The following is a 24,094-nucleotide window of genomic DNA, read 5'->3' as shown; positions in this document are numbered from 1 at the left end:
TATCCCCACTGTATTGTTTACGATTGAGACAGCCATTGAGTGTCATTTTGTACAATGTACCCAGAACCGATTTTTTAAAAACGCATTTATCATTGCACATCCTTTGGCTGGGTATACATTAGATTAGCACTGATGAAGAACACTGATTGAGTATCTACTTATTATCATTGCACATGTTTTGCAATGAGTGTAACTGGCTGCAGTAACATTGTACAGATCTGTTCTGGACACAGGCGTGGGGGCGTGATTGACAGCTTGTGGTCTGTTTAAATAGATGACTCAAACGGTTCGGGCTGGAGAACGGTGAAGATGATTCGCGCTGTGTCAGGTCAGTTCAAAATAAGTTCGGCTCTCTGTCGACTGTACGTGGCTAAAGCAACGGACAGGCGGGCTCTGCTCAACAAAAGCACAGGGAATCTGGAGCGGGCTTTCGATTATGATTTGCAAATCATGACAGTGAGAGGAGTTCGCACAGGTAAGTTTGATTTAATGTCAACGTTCTTAGAATCTACAGATGGACCAACCTATTTCACTCAATGGAAATCTTTTTCTCACAGAACGATCGTCGTTGTATAAATAAATGACTGCTTAGCGCCAATGGATCCAACTTTTCCCAAACGTATTCTCTGAGGATGTTAAGTTTCAGACATGTCGCTTTCCATTTGTAATGTTCTCCTTCTGCTTTATATGCATTTTTTCACCTTTCGGTTATGCCACCGGCGTGTTGTAAACTATTATTTAACAATCCATTCCTTCCGTTTTTCTCTGATTTGATATTGTGCAGAATTCTGTGCGGTAAAACTTGCACTGGGCACTGGAATTAGTTAAGAGAAACCATCTATGTTCTGCAAATTGGTTTCTACCTCGCACTAATTAGTATTGGGGCTCCTTTCCACTGTCGAGTACATTTGATGAATTCACACCCCTGGCGAGGGCAGAGTTTCTCCCGCAGGCAGCGTGTATCAGAACTCCAGTGTCAAGATTAATGGAACTATTCAATCTTTCTATCCATTAGAATGATTGGATAGAACATTGTGCGGGCTTACTGGACTCCTTGATACACACTCCTGTCACGTGAAGCACTGCACTAGCTTGTAAAGTTAGTGAAAGTTAAGAGAAAACATCTATGTTCTGCAGATTGGTTCTGTTGGATCCGTGATTCTTAGAGTATAATGTTTTCCAATAACTACAAGGAGGCTGTAACTTAACAATCAACAGGTGTTTACTGGAGCAGGGTAGTCTCAAGACTGGGGGTACAGAGGCATGCTCAAGGCTTATATACAGGGGTGGTCACTGCCGGTACTTACAGTATACAGGAGCTGTAAAAGTAGTTCTCTCTTAAAGGTACATACACTACAATTCCTCCCCTTTTAGATTAGCAGTACCCATAATATTCAAATAACAATTAACACTTTAACATGCACATTAAACAGAAATAGTCCATTTATAGATTCAGTCTTTGGGGCGGCTTCCTGATCCTTTCTGGATAGCGCCTTTCCTGAGGTTCTTCTTCTTGGAGTGGAGGCGATTCTGGCCCCCTTTGTCGGTTAGTTCATCAGTTTCCACTGCTACTGTTTCTGAGGTAGATGCTACTGGTATGTCGGGTTCATCCCCAGGTACGCGAGACATGGGGTTGACTCGTTCCTGTGACGCTAAGATCTGATCGACGTGGCGTCTCACAATGTTCTCCCCGACAGCCACTGTGTACATTAATGGCCCCTGCCGTGTGCATATCGTTCCGGGTTGCCATTTCTCTGTTCGGTAGTCACGGGCCAAGACTGGTTGTCCTACATTGAAGCTCCTTGTCAGCTTCTCATTGATGTGCTGGAATTGTTTATCCTCAACATTTCTTCGCACATTTGGTCTGAGCAAATCCAGACGAGATCTCAACCTTCGGTTAAAGAACATCATGGCCGGGGTCTGGTTGGTAACTGCATGTGTCGCATTTCTGTAGGCTAACAGGAAATTGTCCACCTTATGCTGTAGTTGAATTTCATCATCGCACATGGCCTTTATCGCCTTTTTAAAGGTTTGTACGAACCTCTCAGCCAATCCATTTGTGGCTGGATGATACGGGGCGGATGTGTAATGCATTACCCCATTCCTTCTCATAAATTTCCGAAACTCTTCGGACACAAACTGTGGTCCATTGTCAGAGCAAATCTGCTCTGGCAAGCCGTTCCTGGCAAATATGGTCCGTAGGACTGCAATCGTTTTCTCTGTAGTGTTTGAGAACATTTTTATCACCTCAGGCCATTTCAAGTGAGCATCCACTGCTATTAAGAACATTGAGTCCATGAATGGACCAGCAAAATCAATATGCACCTGTTGCCATGGAGAGGAGGGCCACTCCCATGGGTGTAGAGGGGCATGTGGTGGTGCATTTTGGACCTTCTGGCATCCTGAGCACCTCTTGGTTAGGTCCTCGATTTGTTGATCGATCCCCGGCCACCACACATAAGCCCTAGCAAGGCTTTTCATTTTCACCCCTCCCAGATGACCTTCGTGAAGCTCATTTAGCACTCTCTCCCTTAACTTGGGTGGAATTACCACTCGGGATCCACACATCACTTTCCCCTGGCATACTGACAGCTGTTCTCTTCTGGATGAGAATGCTGGCAACAGTGAGTTGCCATGTGTTGGCCATCCCCTCACCGTCAAATCATATACCCGAGACAGTGTCGGATCATTGCGGGTCTCCTTCTCTATATCCATGTTAGTTACTGGCAATCGTTCAATTATTGACGAATAAAATATCTCAATAGGGTCCACTGCTGGTGCTTCCTCCACAGTAGGCAGTGGCAGGCGTGATAGCCCATCAGCGTTTCCATGCTGTTTCATGCCTTTATATTCTATTTCATATTGGTTCGCCCCTAGAAAAAGGGACCATCTTTGTAACCGTTGTGCAGTCATCACCGGAACGCCCTTCTTTGGATTAAAGATGGAGACAAGTGGTTGGTGGTCAGTCAGCAAGGTGAACTTCTGCCCATGCAGATAGTGGTTGAATTTTTTTACTCCCCATACTAGGCTGAGGGCCTCCCTGTCAATCTGGGCATAGTTGCGCTCGGCTGAGGTTAGTGACCGAGACGCAAAGGCTACTGGCCTCTCCAACCCATCTGGGAATTTGTGCGACAGCACCGCTCCAATACTATAGGGTGATGCATCACATGCCAAACAAATTGGTAGTGCTGGGTTGAAATGGGCCAACACCTCTTTTGATGTGATCAATTCTTTGCACTTCTGGAAAGCTCGTTTACGTTTGTCATTCCACTTCCATGGTACCCCCGTTTGCAGTAGGGTGTTCAGTGGGTGTAATACTGTCGACAAATTTGGTAAGAACTTATGGTAGTAGTTCACCAGCCCGAGGAATGACCTCAGTTGTGACACATTTTCCGGTGCTGGAGCCTTGACTACTACCTTAATCTTTTCAGGGGACTTATGTAACCTCTCTTCATCAATAACGTGGCCACAATACGAGATCTGCTTCTGGAAAAACTCGCACTTGTGGCGATTAGCTCGTAGCCCATATTCCTTTAATCTAGTGAGCACCTTCTCCAGGTTGGCGAGGTGATCACTGTCATTTTCGCCCGTGACCAGGATGTCGTCCAAATAACACTGGGTCCCTGGAATCCCTTGCAGCACTTGATCCATCGCCCTTTGCCAAATAGCCGGAGCCGATGCTACCCCGAACACCAGCCGGTTGTATTGGTAGAGACCTTTATGAGTGTTGATCGTGAGGTATTGTTTCGAGGCTTCTTCTACCTCCATTTGCAAGTACGCCTGGGCTAGATCAATTTTGGTGAAGCGTTTACCTCCAAATAGCGAGGCGAAAATATCCTCAATCCGTGGAAGCGGATATTGTACCGTGTGAAGGACTGGGTTCACTGTCACCTTAAAATCCCCACAGATGCGGACCTTCTTTGGTTCCCCAGGCGTATTACTCAACGACCTCTTCATTACACGAACGATGGGTGTAGCCCACTCGCTCCAGTCTACTTTGGACAGTACTCCTGAATGTTCCAACCCTTCCAGCTCTGCTTCGACGGCTGTTCGGATCGCATAAGGCACTGGTCTGGCCTTAAGAAACTTTGGGCTTGCATTTTCCTCTATTTTAATCGTTGCTGTTATGCCTTTTAGTGTTCGGAGTCCCTCCTGGAACACTTCTTTTGCGTCAGTTAGCATTTTTGACAGTCGTCCAGGTGTGACGTCGTCATCCTTTTTGGCCTCAACCTTCAGTGCCTGTATGGAATGCCAATCTAATTGTATCTTCCGGATCCATTCACGTCCTAGTAGTGGTGGTCCTCCATCTGGCAATACATATAGGTCCATTTTAGGTATTTCCTGGCCTTTGTATATCACTTTCACCCTTATTTTTCTTTTGGGGTAGACTTTTTGCCCCGTGTACATCTTCAAGACAATCTCTGTAGCTTTCAAGGGTATATGTGAAAATAGCCGCTTGTAGTCCCTTTGGTTTATGACTGTTAGGGCTGGTCCTGTGTCCTATTCCATTTTCACTTGGACTCCGTCTATCTTGAGTGTGACCCAGATAGTCTGGTGATCCTCCATTTTGGTTACCTTATGTAGTTTCAGACAACCCAGCTCCTTGCTTCCGGAGTCTGTATCACTTTTCTGTTCATCTGAACTACTGTCCATCACCTTATGTACCTTTTTGTACTTCTCCTGTGGAAATTTCTTGCTGTTGGTTTTCTTCCCAGACCTGCAGACTCTTGCTATGTGTCCTGCTTTTCCACACTGTCTGCACACTTGGTCCTTGAACCAACAATCCTTCTGGTCGTGTGTTGTTCTGCCGCAGCAATAACACTTCCCTGCTCCATATGACATTTCATTGGTGCCATATTCTTGCGGCCTCCATTGTATCTCTGCAGCGCCCCTTGCGGCTGCTTCGTGTGATACTGCCATACTGAAGGCCTTGTCCAGCGTAAGATCCTTTTCTGATAGAAGCCGTTTCTGGGTTCCTTCACTTTGAAGCCCACACACAAACTTGTCCCTTAGCGTCTCTGCTAGTCCCACTCCAAACTGGCAGTGTTTCGATAGCTTGCGCAGTTCCGTTAAGTACTCAGCATTACTTTCATCTTTATGCTGGTTCCGTTTGTGGAACTTAAATCTTTCTGCTATCAGCAGCGGTGTGGGGTTTAAGTGGTCCTGTAGGATTTCTACTACGCTTCTGAAATTCTTATCCACGGGCTTCTCTGGGGTTATTAGGTTCGCAGTAAGCCATAAGTTTTTGCACCCATGGAATTTAACAAAACCAGTGCTTTCCTAGCATCTGGCTCTTCATTCGCCCTGCAGTACAGCTCAATGCGTTCCACATATGTCGCCCAATCTTCGACTTCATTGTCGAACGTAGAGATACTGCCACTCTTCGACATCCCTGGGTGTGATTTAACTGTCAAAAATGGCGTCTCCCGCGCTCTCCCTTCTTCTCCGCTGGCACAAAATGGCATCTCCCGCGCTTTCCTTTGTTCCCGCGCTCGCCCTTCTTCTCCGCTGCGGCTTCTAAAAATGGCGTCTCCCACGCTCTCCCTTCTTCTCAATGGCATCTCCCGCGCTCCCCCTTCTTCTCCCCACGGACGCTGTTCAGCCCTTGAGCCCTGGCTGTGCTCTGCGCGTTCTCCTGTGCGCCTTTCCCGTTTCCGCCGCTCGGTCCTGAGCCCGGCTGCTGCTTTACCCTCTCTCACTCTGTTTTTGTTTTTCCTCGACGCCGCTCGGTTTTCAACCCCCGGCTGCGCCCTGTGCGCTTCACCCTCTCTCTTACCCCGTCGACGCTGCTCGGCTTTTTCTCTGCCGTCGTTCGGCTCCAGCCGCCGCTGTCCGGGAAGGGTCTGCGCTGTACCTGTTGCCCGTCTGTTGCTGGATCGTCGTGGCTGGGGAACCAAGCCCGGCTCTCAACAGCCTCCCCTGCGATGTTCACTCTCTGCCGGACGACTGGGCTGTTGCTCGTGGTCGACGCCCGTGCTTCTGGCCTCGACTTTCTTCCACCGCCCTCCCGGAGCGAATCCTTGAAGGGAAATGCAGAGTTGCAGGTAGATTCGAATCGACCTCATCGCCACTGTTGGATCCGTGATTCTTAGAGTATGATGTTTTCCAATAACTACACGGAGGCTGTAACTTAACAATCAACAGGTGCTTACTGGAGTAGGGTAGTCTCAAGACTGGCAGTACAGAGGCATGCTCAAGGCTTATATACGGGGTGGTCACTGCCGGTACTACAGTATACAGGAGCTGTAAAAGTAGTTCTCTCTTCAAGGTACATACACTACAGGTTCCAACCTCGCACTAATGCTAGCATTACAGTAAAAGTCCGATCTCACTCCTTGGAAGAAGGTGGGGTTTAACACTGCATGGAATGTAACTCCATTGTACTGTTAAACTGGGGTTAAAAAGTGCCCAGGGGTCCCTTGCACCTCCTGGACACTTTTTTAAAGCCTATCTGGAATTAATTTAAATGTATGGCAATGTGATCACTCCTACTTCTGTCCTCTAAATACTTAACCATTGATTGAGAGAGGAGCTCTGCACAGCCCAGTAACCACACCTACAGAACTCTTTCCCATTGATTGAGAGAGGAGCTCTGCACAGTCCAGTAACCACACCTACAGATCTCTTTCCCATTGATTGAGAGAGGAGCTCTGCACAGTCCAGTAACCACACCTACAGATCTCTTTCCCATTGATTGAGAGAGGAGCTCTGCACAGCCCAGTAGCCACACCTACAGAACTCTTTCCCATTGATTGAGAGAGGAGCTCTGCACAGCCCAGTAACCACACCTACAGAACTCTTTCCCATTGATTGAGAGAGGAGCTCTGCACAGCCCAGTAACCACACCTACAGAACTCTTTCCTGAAGAAGAGCATTGTATTTCCAGTGAATTGGCTGTTCTGAGATTGGTAGCTGCTGTATCAATACAACTTTAAATCCTACAGTTCACTCTGTGACATGGCCACATTCTGGTCAATTTATTTCAAAGGCTGTCTGATTTAATGTTCATTATCATAGAATATTACAACACAGAAACAGGCCATTGGGCCCATCAAGTCTGTGGCAATGTTTTTTTTGTCATATGAAGCACATAGACTAATCTGACTTCCCAGCTCGTTCCCCATACTTTTTAATTTTCCTCTTTTGCAAGCAACTATCTAATGCCCTCTTTAAAATTAAGGTGATGTTTTAAGGAGTGTCTTAAAGGAGCAAAGAGAGGTGGAGAGGTTTAGGGAGGGAATTCCAGAGCTTAGGGCCTAGGCAGCTGAATGCACAGCCACCAAAGGTGGGGCGAAGGAAGTTGGGGATGCACAAACGGCCAGAATTGGAGGAACGTAGAGTTCTTGGAGGATTGTAGGCCTGGAGGATGAGAATATTTAATTTGAGGTGTTGGTGGACTGGGGGCCATTGTAGGTCAGCAGGCACAGAGGTCAGAAGCTCAGCTCAGGGTGAAATAGGACGCAGAGGTTGTGAACAGTCTGGTTCAGTCTGAGACAGTGGCCTTGGGGGGTGGGGGGGATGGTGGCTAGGGAATGGATTTTGTGGTGAAGGGCCAAAGACAATGGCTTCAATCTTCCCAATGTTTAATTGGAGGATATGTCTTCTCATCCAGTACTGGATGTCTGGCAAACAGCCTGACAACAAAGAGACAGTGGAGGGATTGAGAGAGGTGGTGAAGATGTACAGCTGTTTATATATTAGTTTAGTCAACCCTGCTCATAACAAAGAGTGCTTTCAAACTTCCCATTATAACAAACTTCACCAATGATGTTGGATTAATCTATCATAATTGGTATAGGTATCCAAATTTAAATAAGGATCTTTGATTCAAAAGAATTACTTTTGTCCCCATTGTTCAAGCATTAAAAACCTTGGAATCCTACTCAAAAGAGTGACCCATACTTTGTACACATATTCCTTTTGGTAGGTAAAACCATGCAGCCCCACCTACAAGTAAGAACCATTGGCATTTCCGGGGTAAATTTCAGACTGTACTTTCGGTGGGGAGTCTCAACCATCAGGAGCAAATATTTTAAATTTGGGGATAGACGGCATATTAATTTAAAAGATAGATTGAAAAATTATGTTCATTGTCCTGCTAAATTTCCATTAAGTGCTCCCACTGGGAGTGCAAAGTTGGAATAGGATCCCTTTTGTATTGTGTTCTATAGAATGGAAAGACACATCAGTACCAAGAAGCTGCCTAGACCCTTCCCATTAGACTACTAAAACACCCACAATATTACATAGGATTGGATATACACTGGCAGGAACTGAACGCTCCCTCCTAGACTGGGTGTCCGAGCTTTTTGTCTTTGTAGGCCACATAGGGGCATGCCATGGAAACTCAGGCGTCACATATAAGGGTCAATTCCATGATCCTATGATTCCAGCAGGGATTGGAGCCCCACTTGCAGGGGGCACATCAAAAATGTTCCACCCGTTAAACATAATTAATTTATATTAGCCTGTGGTTTCCTTTAATGAACCGAATTCCCTGTGAAGCCCACTCCCTGCTGGGAGAATGGGAGTATGGAATTTGTCCTGTAAATCCATGTTCCCATTAATGTGAATATCTCAAGTTGCTGATCATAACAAATCTTGGTGTTGATTTATGCATCAGTAAGGTAACATCTGTAAAAAGCCCTTTTCAAACCTCCAGTTCAACAAAATTCAAACACAACAAACCAGTGAATAAGAAATATAAACATACATATGACTCAGTTACCTGAGCTCGGAAGGTTGGCTCGGGGGCCACATGGCCCACAAGTGGGACTCTCCTATCTTAGACTATCAACTGGCTCGTTGCTATGTATGTGCTTTTAACTTTTAAAAATACTTTTGTTCTTTTACTGTTGTTTATTAACTGCTGTTACTTGTAGTGGGATACGTTTTGTGATCCAGAGACCTTGATTAATAATCCAGAGAATATGAATTCAAAGCCTTCCATTGCAATTTGAGAATTTGAATTCAGATTTTTTTTTAATCCACAGCCCACTACAAATCTAAGATGATCCAACATTTGTGTATTTCAAAGAAACATTAAAATGCCCAGTTCCAGGTTTCTCCTTTTAATTTGGATCTTACCCCAACTTGTGAGTTTGTAGCAACAGGTTTGACTGTAGATATTGTGCCTTGTAAATGCAATAATAATTAGGATTTCTGCCTTTCTGCCCCCCATCTCTAACATTCAGAATGCTCTGACATAGTAGGACTTTAACTCCCTGCCCCATTTATTTTTAATAAATTATAAATATTCCTCTGATATAGTGATTCAGCAGAGCATGACAGCCTAGAGACAGCTTTATAGAGATCGTTAATTTATCCTTAATTTGTGTTCTGCTGCAGACTTGCCCATTTTGCTTCCACTTGTAACCTGCAGCTTTTATCCTGGGGCAATCGCCATAGCCTTGAATACTAACAAAATGTCTGGGTGCAATGAATGCAAATCAATTTGATCAGTTTCAGCCACACAACTAAGGAGAAGCTGTTATATATAAATCTTTAAAGCAATTCTGTTAACTATATGAATAATTTCTATCATCTCAATATGGCTTAAATATTGTTGCATTAATGCATTTTGTTCCTGTACTTATCTTGAAGTTCATGACACCCAGAAAGTTCCAGGATACAGGCCCACAAAGTTTGACAAAAAGATTCTTCTCTGGTCTGGTCGTTTCAAGAATGAGGAGGATATCCCTGCCATTGTGTCGTAAGTTTCCCTATTTCTGTAGTTTTTTGCATATTAAAACTGAATCTACTTCAATTTTTTTTCATGTGGCTTAGCTATGATGTACAAAGAAATAAATCATAGAAATGTTCTCTTCCTGGATTGTTTAGGTCTAATACCAACGTCTAATTGACACACTGCATTAAACCAAGTGTGGAGGAACATATTGAAAATGAACAAAAGCAAAATACTGCAGATGCTGGAAATCTGAAATAAAAACAGAAAATGCTGGAAACACTCAGCAGGCAGCATCTGTGAAGATAGAAACAGAGAGTGTTTCCAGTATTTTCTGTTTTTATATTGAAACTGAAACTTGCAATGGAGCATTGGCCTGGATTTTGCAGTTGTAATGATAGTGAAACTGTCAGCATTCGCTGTCATTACTCTGTAAAACTGACAGCAACTTCTGGTGTCTGCACATGCACAGTTAAATGCAGAAATCCAGAAGTTACTGTCAGTGATTCCCCGCTCCTTCATAGGGTGTGCTGTTGAAGTCCCCACAGACGGCAATCTTTAGAAATCACTTGAACTGATGTGAACTTTCCCTTTTACGCTGTTATATCACTTATAAAACCCCCCCAAAAAAGATTACGCCTTGTTAAATGAGGAGTAACTGGGTTTTTATTGGTGTACTAAGTCATAACTACTGCTGAACAAACTCTCTGGCCCTGAAAAACTAATTTTATATTTGTGGAATGTCAAATTTTCCATTATGATAAAAATTCCATAGGTTTTTAATATAATTTTTTTGAAGTTTGTTTATGATATTTCAGCTTCTACCTTAATCTCATGTGTATATTCCAATCTTTATTTCACTCTGTAAAATTTATAAAAAGTGAAGGATAATTAGTGCATTTTACTTCCTGGTTTGCAGTCTGTGAGAATTCTTCAGTGTGATTGGCTGCTTGGCCTGCTTGATGACATCACTGTTGATGGACGTTGGAGATCCACTAGAATTGGTGCCAGAATCAAACTAACTTTGGGAAAGGTGAAACCTATGCCATAGATATCACTAGCACTTTGTGGGCAGCTTTCTTCGAGGTCAGCGGCGAGCGTCGTCATTTGCCACTGACCACAAACTCCAGGCCATTGTGTTTCAATCCTTAGCACCACCTGTCGATTTTAGCACTTTCAGTAGATAGTACACTGGTCCTCGGCACCAAAGACGGCTCCTGTAAGGGCACCCTTACAACCTATGAACCAAAGTGACCAGATACTCACAATGGGGGAGAAATTGGTCCTTGCTGTGCCCATTTTCTGTTCTTTATGTACAACCACTCTTAATGAGTTTTCAATCAAAATGTAGTTGAATAAGAAATTGTCCCACTCAATGACAATTTCCTGGCCTGAGTGATTATGAAACGTATGTTGGGAATTGTGGTCTAAATTGTGGGACTTCCACTGAGACCACTGGGCCCATTTGCACTGTGGCAAAGTGCTGCAGCAAAATCCCTGTCCATTCCCCCCACCTGAGGTCATTACCCCATCGCCATTGAAAATGAGGGGGACTCCCACCCACAATATGTTAATGCCGCTGACCTTGGGATATTAGAAAGGGTCAGGTTGCATCCATGGGTTGGAATGAAGTTCTACCCCATCACAGGTCCACCCCTAAATGGGCCCCCCTTGAAATTTCTGGGCCAATACCTTTTTGTACTGTAAGATCATTGCCCGAATGGACCATACAGCTGCGTAATGTCTCATGAGCAGTGTGATTTAGTAATTTATTTTTATTTGTTAGTTCAATCATTTGTGTTTCAATTTATTTTGTGAACTGCTTCTTTTTTAAAGTAGAGATGAGTATAAATGAATAGAAAATTTCTTTACACTCAAACCTCAGTTATGGTGTCGATGAGGTATGATGCTACCACACCCCTCCACACACACACACACACACACACACACCATGAATTGCACTCTTGGTTTGTAGGGTACAAGATCCCGCCCCCATGGAAGTTTTATTTATGCACTGGATGCTGCAATAGTATCATGCTGAATTTTCTTGCAGCTTTCTTCTGTGGATACTTTCAACTGGACTTGAGCTGAGACTGCCAAAATCAATTTTCCCAAGAACTCTTAATTAATAAATATCACTTTCCACGCTCCAAGCTTGGTTCTGACCCAGGGCTATGAGGGGAGAGAACAGGGCAGTGGGATTAGCTTTGGATTGCTTTGGCAAAGAGTCAACACAGACACAATGTCCTCTTTCTGTGATGTAGCCTTCCATGACTCAGAGCATTTATGTTGTATCTAATCATGTCTCTCTGAAATGTTTTCAAAGCACTTCACATACTTTAAATTGCAGTTTGTAGGCAAATACCATTTTGCATATAGCAAGGTACCACAAAGAGTAATGAGATGATTAACCAACCAATCATTATTTTTTCAGTGGTATTGGTTAAGGGAGGAATGTTGGCCAGAATATGTGTTCTTGGTCCTGTAAATTTAACGGGAGTCCATCAGAGTGTTTTGTCTTCCTTCATATTTGTATTTTCTTATACCAGGCTGCATCCTAGTGAATCTGTTCTAAATCCTCAATATCATTCCTATAGTGTGTCTAACTGAGGTCTTAATAAAGTTTCACATAAGCTCACAATTACCGCTTTGCTTTTATATTCTATACCTCTCATGATAAAACCTAGAATCCCTTAGCATGAATGTTCAAAACTTAGTTAAACTTAGCTCTTCAGGGATTTAATTCATATACACTGTAATAGCAAGGCTGTGAAGTGTAGATTAAGATTCAGATGCAGTGTGCTTTAGTTTGACATGAAAATTAGATAGGACATTTCAATGATCATTCACACCTATTCTGGTTGAAATGACTTGATTCCATTTGAGCTCAGCATGGGTAGTTGCCAGGATAGTCTGGTGAGATTTAATTCCTGGGGTCAGAATTAACAAAAAGGAGGAAAACCCATATTCAAGGTCAGTCAAGTCCAATGAAGGCTGTGAGAAGGCAGATCTGGCCATGAGCTGGAATGAAGAGATAGCAGGTGGTTTTCCCAGCTAGAAGCTGCCCCAAAAGGAAATAAAATAGTCTTAGCCGGAATAGCATAGTATTGTGGCGTACCGATCACAGAACGGACACAATCCGCTTTCCGGTCCGTAGACTATAAATCAGGCGTCAAACCTTTAAGAAGGATCACACCTTTAAGAAACTCGATCTGCAACATAGTTAAGCCCAGAGCGGGGGAGGAGCAGTCGAAGCTGTGCACTGATGAAAGAGAGTTGTACTTGGTGTAGTCTCTGACTCCATTTTGTGTTCAGCATGCAGCCTCAACAATTAAACCTTTTCTGTTGAACCTCTCCGAGTTCAGTATTTTTTGCTAGGAGTACGTAGACTCCTACATTGGTGACCCCGACGCTCAGGATGACTCCTAAGCGTAACCATGGCTGACACAAACGCAGTTTCTGTGAAGCTGCCGGAGTTCTGGGAGAACCTGGCCACCGCCTGGTTCCTTCAAGCCGAATCGCAATTCTGACTCCGCGGCATCACCGCCGACGCAACGATGTACGACTACCTCCTTGCCTCCCTGGGCAGCTCCACAATCACGAAAGTCTGGACAACACTACAAAACCCTCCGGAGGAAGGCAAGTACGCACATCTCAAGGCCGCGCTCATTAAAAAATTCACAGCCTCCCAATTCGTGCGCAACTGCCACCTCCTCGACCTCGCGGGCCTCGGTGACTCCACGCCGTCAGACTTGCTCTCACACATGCTTGCTCTGACCGACGAGAAACCGCCTGGCTCCCTCTTCCGCACGCTCTTTATCCACCAACTACCTCCCAGCATCCGCCCGGCGATCGTGGCGTCCAGCCTCACGGACCTCGAGGCCCTGGCTGACGAAGCCGATAAGCTCCTGTCCACCAGCTCCAACCACGCCGTCACCCCCGACCTGGCCTCCGCAGTGTTGGCGCGCGCTCCACCCTCTATCGCGCGGCCACACAGCTCGGCCACGAGGCCCCTCAGGCCCCCACGTCCCCCAAGCCCTCCGACCCAGGGCTACTGCTACTTCCATACCCGGTTCGGCGCACGGGCACGCCGCTGCAGCCATCCCTGCACGTTTCCAACCGCCCCCACACCGACCTACACGATGGCTGTGGGGCAAGCAGGCGCACTGCTGTACATTACGGACAGCGCCTCCGGACGCTGTTTCCTATGCGACACGGGCGCGCAGCGCAGCATCATCCCCGCGTCCGCCCTCGAGATCCAGTGAGGCGGCCGCGGCCCTGCGCTGGCTGCCGCCAATGGCACCGACATCCGGATGTACAGCACCCGCACCGTCACTATCAACCTCGCAGGCCGCCGCTACCACTGGGAGTTTATCACTGCCAAGGTGCTCTCCCCGCTCCTCGGTGCGGATTTCCTGTGCACCCACGGCCTGTTGGTCGACATGCCTCGGCGCCGCCTTGTGGACATGAACACCATGTCACCTGTCCCGGGCGCCATGGCTCCCCCCCAACCCGCCGAAATGGCGTGGCAGTGCCGCGCCCGCTCAACGGACGACTACTCAGCACTCCTGGCTGAGTTTCCAGCCCTCACCAACCCGACCTTCTCCGCGAAGGTTGCTAAGCACGGGGTAGAACACTTCATCCCCACCACAGGCCCACCGGTGTATGCCCACGCCCGCAGGCTGGACCCGGCCAAGCTGGAGATCGCGCGGGCCGAGTTCGCCACAATGGAACAGCTCGGCATCATCCGCCACTCCAACAGCCCCTGGGCCTCCCCACTCCACATCGTCACTAAACCCGACGGGGGATGGCGCCCCTGCGGGGACTACCGGCGCCTAAACAACGCCACCACGCCGGATCGGTACCCCATACCGCACATTCAAGACTTCTCGGCTAGACTGGCCGGCCGCTCAGTCTTCTCCAAAGTCGACCTGGTGCGCGGTTACCATCAGGTGCCAGTCCACCCCACGGACGTTCCCAAGACGGCCATAATCACCCCTTTTGGGCTATTCGAGTTCCTCCGAATGCCCTTCGGCCTCAAAAACGCGGCCCAGGCCTTCCAGCGGCTCATGGACTCGGTCCTCCGGGACCTGAAGTTCCTCTTTGTTTACCTGGATGACATCCTGGTAGCTAGTTCCTCCAAGCAGGAACACATCGAGCGCCTCCGCACCCTGTTCCAGCGGCTCAGTGAGCACGGGCTCATCATCAGCCCAGCCAAGTGCCAATTCGGCCTCAGCAGGATCAAATTCCTCGGCCACCACATCACGCAGGACGAAGCCATTCCCCTGCCCGCCAAGGTGCAAGCCGTCCAGCAGTTCCCCCGGCCTACCACCATCAAAGGCCTCCAGGAGTTCTTGGGGATGATCAACTTTTACAACCGCTTCATTCCCGGAGCAGCCTCCCTCATGCGGCCCCTATACGAAGCCCTCCGGGGTAAGAAAGACAGGATGGCAATCGAGTGGTCGGCGGACATGTTGACCACTTTCGACTCGACCAAAAAGGCGCTCGCCGACACCACCATGCTCGCTCACCCACAGCCCAATGCCAGGGTGGCCCTCACCACGGACGCCTCCAACCACACGGTCGGCGCCGTGTACGAACAGTGGGTCGACGGGGCCTGGCAACCACTGGCCTTTTTCAGCCGCCAACTGCGCCCCCCGGAGGCCAAATACAGCGCCTTTGACCGCGAGCTCCTCGCACTGTACCTGGCAGTCCGCCATTTTAGATTTCTTCTGGAGGGCCACCCCTTCACCGCGTTTGTCGACCACAAACCCCTGACATTCGCGATGGCGAAATCTGCGGACCCGTGGTCAGCCAGGCAACAACGCCAGCTCGCCGCGGTGTCCGAATTCACCATGGACATCCGGCACGTCTCCGGTCGAGACAACGTGGTGGCCGACTGCCTATCCCGCCCCGCCGCCCACGGTGCCCACCTGGCAGTGGACTATGCTCAACTGGCAGCGGAGCAACGCACCGACCCCGATCTGCTCTCTGCGCCCACAACCCTCCCAGGGCTTCGACTGACTGACGTCACCTGCGGCCCGTCCGCCATCACAGTCAAATGCGACACCTCCTTGGCGCAATCCTGCCCCGTAGTCCCGGCGTCCTGGCGAAAACGGGTGTTCGACATCGTCCACGGCCTCTCACACCCCGGCACCCGCGCGTCCATTAGACTGGTGGCCAACCGATTTGGCTGGCGCGGCCTGCGCAAAGATGTGCGCATCTGGTCCAGATCCTGCATAGCTTGCCAGCGTGCCAAAATCCACCAACATGTCAAAGCCCCACTCGAGGAGTTCACCGTGCCAGAAAGAAGGTTCGACCACGTCCACATCGACCTCGTCAGCCCCCTGCCGCCATCCCAAGTCACACGCACCTGCTGACAATCGTGGACCGTACCACCCGCTGTACCGAGGCCATTCCACTGATGTCCACCACCACCGCCGACATCGCAAGGGCGTTCATCGGTACCTGGGTCGCTCGGTTCGGCTTCCCCTCCGACATGACGTCGGATAGAGGCCCGCAGTTCACCTCTGATCTGTGGGCCGCCATCGCCCGAAACCTCGGGGTGGCCGTTCACCACACCACGGCTTACCACCCCCAAGCCAACGGACTGTGCAAGCGATTCCATAGATCCATGAAGGCGTCCCTCCGCGCCAGCCTTGAGGACGAGGCATGGATCGACCGCCTCCCGTGGGTGCTACTCGGCCTACGCTCCGCGGTCAAGGAAGACCTGCAAGCCTCGGCGGCGGAACTCGTGTACGGCCAGCCGCTGCGCGTACCCGGAGAGTTCCTGCCCACCGCCACGACCCCCTGGTCGGCTGACCAGCAACGCCGCGCTTTCACCAACCGAGCACAACAGTTCGCTCTGGTACCCACCGGCCGGCACGGCGAACCAGCAACCCGCGTACCACCTAGCCTGCACATGGCCAAATTTGTTTTCGTGCGCCATGACGCCCACCAAGGACCTCTACGGCCCCCATACGACGGACCCTACAAGGTACTCCAGACAGGGAACAAGTTCCTCCTCCTCGAAGTGGGCGGCAGAACTGACAAGGTGTCGGTCGACCGGCTCAAGCTGGCGCACCTAGAGCCTGACGAACCCATTCAAGTGGGCCAACCCCCACCACGGGGCAGACCGCCTAAGAGCCCGACGCGTCCGACCGCCCCGCTCCCGACACCAACCGCCAAGAGCCATTCCGGCCGTGCCATCAAGCCGCCACGCCAGTTCGTACACTCCCTACTAGCGGATTCTGGGGGGAGCTGTGTGGTGTACCGATCACAGAATGGACACAATCCGCTTTCCGGTCCGTAGACTATAAATCAGGCGTCATGCCTTTAAGAAGGATCACACCTTTAAGAAACTCGATCTGCAACATAGTTAAGCCCAGAGCAGGGGAGGAGCAGTCAAAGCTGTGCACTGATGAAAGTGAGTTGTACTTGGTGTAGTCTCTGACTCCATTTTGTGTTCAGCATGCAGCCTCAACAATTAAACCTTTTCTGTTGAACCTCTCCGAGTTCAGTATTTTTTGCTAGGAGTACGTAGACTCCTACAGTATGTCTTTTTGTATTGTAACAGGAAGCTTTGTAGAAAATACTTGACAGAATCTGGAATTACCACTTTTGTTCAGTCACGTGTATTGATTCTACCTATCAGAAGATTGCAGCAGTGCCTGTGAAGACATCTTACGAGTTTTTGGTATTCAGTTCCCATGTCAAAGTGGATGCATTGTTACATCTCCTGGATTATGCCAACATATAAGTAGATATTAGGTAGTGTGAAGCCCAACATTTTTAGCCTCCTGAACAGGGTTACATTAAAAAAACACAGAATGGGTTCAAGCAAATAGGAACTCATGAATATTATATGCCAAATGTTTTATCTGTTATTGTAACAGTGCCACATACATTGTAACAGTGCATAATGTAAATGTAAGCACTTACAGCAGCCAAGTTATTTGAACTAAAACAAATATAGCACATACAATTAAATTTCCTTCTCACAAAACCTCCATTCCAAAGTTCTTGCTTTAAAAGCATGTTTTCCCCAGGGTTTGGCTTTTGCTTCATTAACATACAAAGGATCTTAAACCCTTATAGGATGAATATTTGATGAGAACTGTTACTTTGCCAGAACACAGAAATTTATAATCACATGATTTAGCTGCAAATATGTGATCAGTTTACACACTTGATATGAAAAATATAGCTTTTAGACCAGTTAGCTCAATGTTGATGGTAGGAAAGATAATGGGATCGTTACTCAAAGATGTAATAGAAAAACATCTAGAAACCAAAAATATAATAGAGTAGTTGGCACAGATTTCAAAAGGGAAGGTCATGCTTGACCAACCTTATTGAATTCCTTGATGAAGTAACAGAAAGAGTAGACAAGGGTATTGCAATAGCTGTTAATATATTTGGATTTTCACCTTCGATAAGGCACCGCATAGAAGATTCATAACTAAGGTCAAATTATGTGGAGTCAGGGGGCATGTAGCAGAATGGATAGCAAGCTGGCTACAAAACAGAAAACAGAGAGTAGGGGTTAAGGGCAGCTACTCAGACTGGCAAAAGGGGGAAATGGTGTCCACTTTTGTTTGCAATTTACATTAACCATTTGGACTTGGGAATTTGAAGTACAGTTTTTAAATTTGCCACTATTTAAGGTGCTGGTGAATAGAGTGCGGGTTTTCTGTAATGTGAACTGATTATTTCACCAGCTGGTAACCTCTTTCATGGTCAGATAGGTTGGGATTGGAAGAGGCAGAGCATCTGGCGGGAGGCATGGCATCGCAACATGGAGCATGCATGATCTTCAGTCCTGCTCCCCTAGTGTTTGGCACATTTTGGCGCCTATGAAACCAGTTGCATATTAGTGTGGGGCACCACAATTGACCACATTATCATCAGGATAGGGAGGGGCAAAAAATATCCGGGTTCTGCTCCTGATCACTATCCAGTGGCTCCTGTTGGAAAGTGCACTTGTGTGGGTGTTGAGTGAGAACTGAATCAGGCTCAGCAAATAGTCTAGCCTCACACATTCCACTGGTGGCTAGAGCAATTGTACCTCAGCATGAAAGCAGTTGTATAAAGAGAAAATAAACAGTAAAACATATCTTTTACATATTCCTTCGCTGCTCGGTTGTCTTTAACATATTGATTAGGAAGCAAACTGGGTGAAAACTATGTTGTAAAGATGGAGAATATGGCTAAACTTTTCTTGTGAAGAAGGGCTAGGATAAATAAGTCTAACTCATTGAAGTTTATTCTGATTCTCATCTCAACATAATGTTTGCATTACTGCCTTGTGAAGTCCCACCTCTGTATCAATTCATTGCTGATGCTGTCTTTATTTATATATTACAAAACTGCTCTGCTTTTTATTAAATTATAATTTTTTAGCCATTTTCAGCACATTCTAATGATAATACAATGTCAAATAACATTTACAGAGTAGTATTGCCTGTCACTTATGATACAATTTCTGCAGGGTAAAGTGAGTTATAAACTTGTATTACAATCAAGGTGCCCTGATATCATCAACTATGAGAGTAAGTATTTGGTTGTGTAATGTTAGCTAAATACTTAGATTGAAGCAGACTTCTACACATATCTAAATACTTTCTAGTTCATACAATACAAACATACCCAGGACATTGAATGTACATGTTCATGCACAGTGAGAGTATGCATTTCAGGAAGACCATAAGCTGAACTTCACTGATTGCTGAGTGCTTTATATGAATTGCAAAGGAAACTGTAAGAATCTGTGTAAATTCAGTCTTGAGAGAAATTAGTATCACTTTCAAGATGACATCTGGTTGCCTGCAATTGGGTTTATCGAGGCAACAGCTAAAGGGCTATTGTTCATTTAAAATCTATTACACCTGTTCTGTTTTGGTAGCCCCGCGATTTGCTGTCATTTTGGGCCCGATTTTTGGCTTGTGTGGGAAATGGTCAGGTTTCCCCGAATGTGGGGTACTGACACACAAAAAAATGTCAGCCAGCTCCACGCAATTTTCCCTCAAGTGGCCAATTAATTCCCAGCATGTGGGCAGCCTTGCTAATTGTCCAATTCATGTCAGAAAGCCCCACAGTATGATGTCATCATTCGTGGTGCTTTCAAAGTGTCCAGCAAGCTTCTCCACCTCTGCAGGCTTCTCAACCACTCTTGCACAATGGCAGAGGAGCCTGCACCAGCTGCTGCCAGCGGCAGAGGCCGAGCTGCGGCCAAATTCAATGAAACGTCATTGCAGACCTTGGTGGATGGGGTAAGGGCCCACAGGGAGGTCCTCTACCCTCGCTCAGGGAGGAAGAGGCCTCCCAAAGAGTCCACGGCTGCCTGGATGGAGGTGGCAGCAGAGGTAAACTCTCTGGGTGTCACCCGTCGCACCTGGCTGCACTGCGGGAAGCGCTTCCATGACCTTCATTGCACAGGGAAAGCAAGTATGAAGTTTCCATCACCCTCAACCTGATCCCCATTGCCTTTCCCCAACAGCACTCAGCTTCAGCAATCTCTTCTTCCACATCCCACTTCACAGCCACATCCATGCACCCTTACCCATTCCGTCTCTCTCTATGCTCACATTCACATAACTATTCCACCATCCAGTCTTGTAAATAGTTTTAATGCCATCATTTTCCTGTACATAAAAAATCTGGTGCCAGCTGCTGCAGTTATGGCATCTGTCATTTGGCGAATGGGGATGTCACATAGAGGCCTTAGGATAACTTGCAGATGACTGCAAGCTGGTCAAAGTTGTTGGAAAGTGCAGGCATGGGCCACTGTCCATGGTCAATTCAGAAGCAGTGAGGCTGCAGTGTTTGATGTTCCAGGCTACGCAAATCTGCCCAGGATGAGTGCGTTCCTTGCATTCCGCCCAGCAATGTTCTCGCGCACTGGTGCCACTGGTTGGCGGGCCTCTGCAGGATGCTCGTTTCTGTCCTCCTCCTCCTCCTCCTCAGCATCATCCTCATCCAAGGCGGCTCTGTGAGGAGCCTCTTGGTCCTGCAGAATCGGCAAGCCACGACGCTGTGCCATGTTGTGAAGCACACAGCATACCACAACGATTTTGGAGACCCTGGCTGATGAGTACTGTAGGGCTCCACCTGATCTATCGAGGCATCTGAAGCGCATCTTCAGCAATCCGATGGTTTGCTCGATAATGCATCTGGTGGTAATGTGGCTGGAGTTGTAGCGCTCCTCAGCTTCGCTGGCTGGTCTCCTCAACGGCGTCATTAGCCAAGAGCGCAGGGCATATCCCTTATCTCCAAGTAGTCATCCTTGAAGGTCGTTTGGCGGACTGAATAGCGGAGGCACAGTAGATTGGCGCAGTATGAAGGAGTCATGGCAGCTGCCAGGGAACCTGGCACAAACATGCAAAATCACCTTCTTGTGGTCACACACCAGCTGAACGTTAAGGGAGTGGAAGCCCTTGCGGTTGACAAAAACTCCTGGATTGCGGTGGGGTGCCCTAAGCGCCACATGTGTGCAGTCAATGATGCCCTGCACCCTTGGAAAGTCTGCCAGCTGAGTGAATCCACGCGCTCGCGCCCTCACACTTGCGCGATCCCTGGTGAAATGGATGTGATTGTGCGCGATGGCAAAGAGGGCATCTGTTACCTGCGTGATGCATGTGTGTGCGGCAGCCTGGGAGATGCCGCTGATGTCTGCTGCTGATCCCTGGAAGGAGCCTGAGGCATAAAAGTTGAGTGCGGTGGTGACTTTGATGGCCACTGGCAAGTAGTGTGGACCTGTTGCTCTGGGCTCCAGGTCTTGCCGCAGCATTGCGCAGATGTCAGTCACAACCTCTCGTGAAAGTCGGAGCCGCCTCTGGCACTGCTGCTCAGTCATGTTGAGGTAGCTGACCCTGTGTCTGTACACCCTGTTTGGGGGTATCTCCTGCGCTGACGGCCTTCCATGCGCTGACCCCTTCTGGCCTATGCTGCCTCAGGTGGGTGAGCCGCAGCCTGCCGCTCCTGCTGGTGTTGCTGGTGATGCTGTTGCTGGAGTTGCTCCAGCCTCCTCTGCTGTTGGAGATCCTCTAATGCCAGGAAGGAAAGGTACCAAAGGCCTCCCATGCTTCTGGCAGATGCCTCCGTTGAGGAGGCGCTGAGTTAGGGTGGTGAGAGGGGCTTCCCAGGAGCTCACACTGGAGAAGTGTGTGAGGCTCCAACTTTCTACAGCTGTGCCTAAGACTTCAAAAAGTTCCCCCAAGCCTTCATCAACAAGGTCCTGCAGCCTGCAAATGCTGCCTGTTTAAATCTCTTCAGTCCTCATTGACCTGCAGCTGCAAGCAAGCAAGCCAACTGTTTTCACGCCAGGTCTCATCAGCGGGGTTCCCCGTAGGCGTGTTTCACGTGGGGATAGCCCCAAAATCGCAATAACCCATTAAAATCTACTTAAACAAGGTAATAATTGGTGATTTGTGTTAAGTCTGTGGGTTGTATTATAAATAATCACAGACTCCACTGTTAACAAAATAAAACACGTCTTTACTATTCAGAGGCTCGGGCGATTCTGCCCTAGTTAACGTATCACAACCCTTATATACTGGTGTGGTCACTATCGGTATTACAGTATACATGAGCCAATAGATAGTGCCACCCTAAAGTAGTGCTCTTAAAGGCGAACGGTTACATTCTATAGTTCCCTTAAAGGTAAACGGTTACATACACAACACTCCTCCCTTCCTAGCTTATTACTTACAGAATCCCGTTAAACATACAATCTTCAACTTTATATAAACAGTTTGCAGATATACTCTCGATGGAGTCAACGTCATATAACAATTTACAGATATACTCTCAATGGAGTCAACGTCATATAACAGTTTACAAACATACTCTCAGTGGAATCAGTTTACAGGTTCAGTCTCTGTGGGAACAGTTCATAAATTCAGTCTCTGGTATTAATTCGTTCCAGACAGCATCCTCCATAGCCTTTTTTTTTTTTTTTAACAGCTTGTACTTTCGTCCTGTTGAACCAGCAGTGCGGACTTATACAACCCACTGGCTGTCTTGATAATGTCCCTGGATTTTTTTTTACAAATTTAGCACCTTTCGTAGTGTTCGGACTGAGGTAGTAGAAGTAATAATATTTTAAACAGTTATTATTTTCTGCTTCTTCTTTTTCTTTTCTGCCTTTTTGAAACTCTCCGAGCTCTTTTCCCGGCTGCCATCTGTAGCGCCACCAACTCTCTATGTTCCTTAGACCTTAAGTGCTTCCTCAGGATTTCAGCACTTTGGGAGTTCCCATCACAATTTGGGCAGACCACATCCTCATAACATTCGGTGTCACTCAACAGGTCAAAACCCTTCTTCAAGCAATCATATTCATCCTGCTCTTCCTCGGATGTCTGCCCTTCCTTCCCTCCTGGCCTCATTTGTGCGTTCAATCCTTTCCCTTCCTTCAGGGATTTCGTTATCAGGCTATTTAATCCTTCTACTGAAGTAGCTGTTTCCCCATTCTCCTGTTCCCCTGGACGTAATTCAGCGTACTCCTCCATTTCATCCATCATTTTCTCCAATGCTTTCATCTTCTCTTCCTCTTGTACTTTGGCTTCCAGTGCTTGGAGAAGTTGCGCCTCGATGCTCTCTAGCTCATGTTCAGGGCCCATTCCCAGTTGAAACTGTTCTTCAAGTCGGTCAACCTCGGTAATTGCCGCCTCATATTTGTCTTGGGCTTCCTTCCATATTTTTATGAGTTCTGCCATGTCTTTCACCTCTACATCCTCATCTATGTATGGAACTTCTACCGATGAGTCTGTCTTGGCCCTGAGCTCCTCAAGAATTTCCTGCAGCCTTTGGACTTCTTGCTCATGTTCAACCTTTAGTTGCTCATATACTTCCAACGAAACTAGCTTTTCGGAGGTTGCTGAGTTAACCCCCTCCAGAATTGTAGTCTGGGCCTGTTCATACTGTTTTTTCAACTTCTCGCACTCTGCTTGTAAGGAGTCGTAGAGAAGAACTGGAATAAAATCCTGGCTTCCTGAAGATTCCTCTTCATTTGTTTCTTTCGCAATTTCCTGTTGGAGTTCAGCCAAGGCTGCTATGCTATCTGCCTCTCGAAGTCTCACTGCCATCAACTCTTCTTTATTCTTGCAGTCCATCTCAGCCATTTCCCGTTTACTTTCATTTAACTGAGTGAGTAGTCCCTTATTTTGGGCTGAGAGATATTGCACCTTCTCATGTAGACCCTTGCACTCCTTCTCTGCTTGACATAGCTGATTACCGCTGATTTGGTTCTGCGTTTCAAGTTCCAACATCCTTTGCTTAGCTTCTTTCAGTTTCGCCCCTATAAGCTCCTCTTGCAACATGGCCACATTATTCTCATCAGGTAAAGAAGCGTTTCTCTTTTCCATGTCCAAGATTTGTTTCTGCATCTCCTTAAGAGCACCCTGTGATTCA

General features: G+C 47.3%; 1 protein-coding gene across 1 annotated transcript in view; it reads left to right on the top strand.

The window, feature by feature from the left end:
- The first annotated feature begins 309 nt into the window (after positions 1 to 309).
- Positions 310 to 24,094, top strand: part of LOC147112775 (protein FAM162B-like) — a 52,601-nt gene continuing 28,816 nt past the window's right edge. The window contains exons 1-2 of the mRNA XM_085997377.1: positions 310 to 475; positions 9,604 to 9,712. Coding sequence (XP_085853503.1) covers positions 310 to 475; positions 9,604 to 9,712 — 275 coding nt within the window. The remainder of the gene's footprint in view (positions 476 to 9,603; positions 9,713 to 24,094) is intronic.

This window comes from Somniosus microcephalus, chromosome 9 (genome assembly GCF_052327205.1).
Source record: "Somniosus microcephalus isolate GS21.2 chromosome 9, FLI_Smic_1.0, whole genome shotgun sequence".
Classification (NCBI taxonomy): Eukaryota; Metazoa; Chordata; class Chondrichthyes; order Squaliformes; family Somniosidae; genus Somniosus; species Somniosus microcephalus.
The sequence above is the reverse complement of the archived record's forward strand: the minus strand, read 5'-3'. Positions and strand labels throughout refer to the sequence as shown.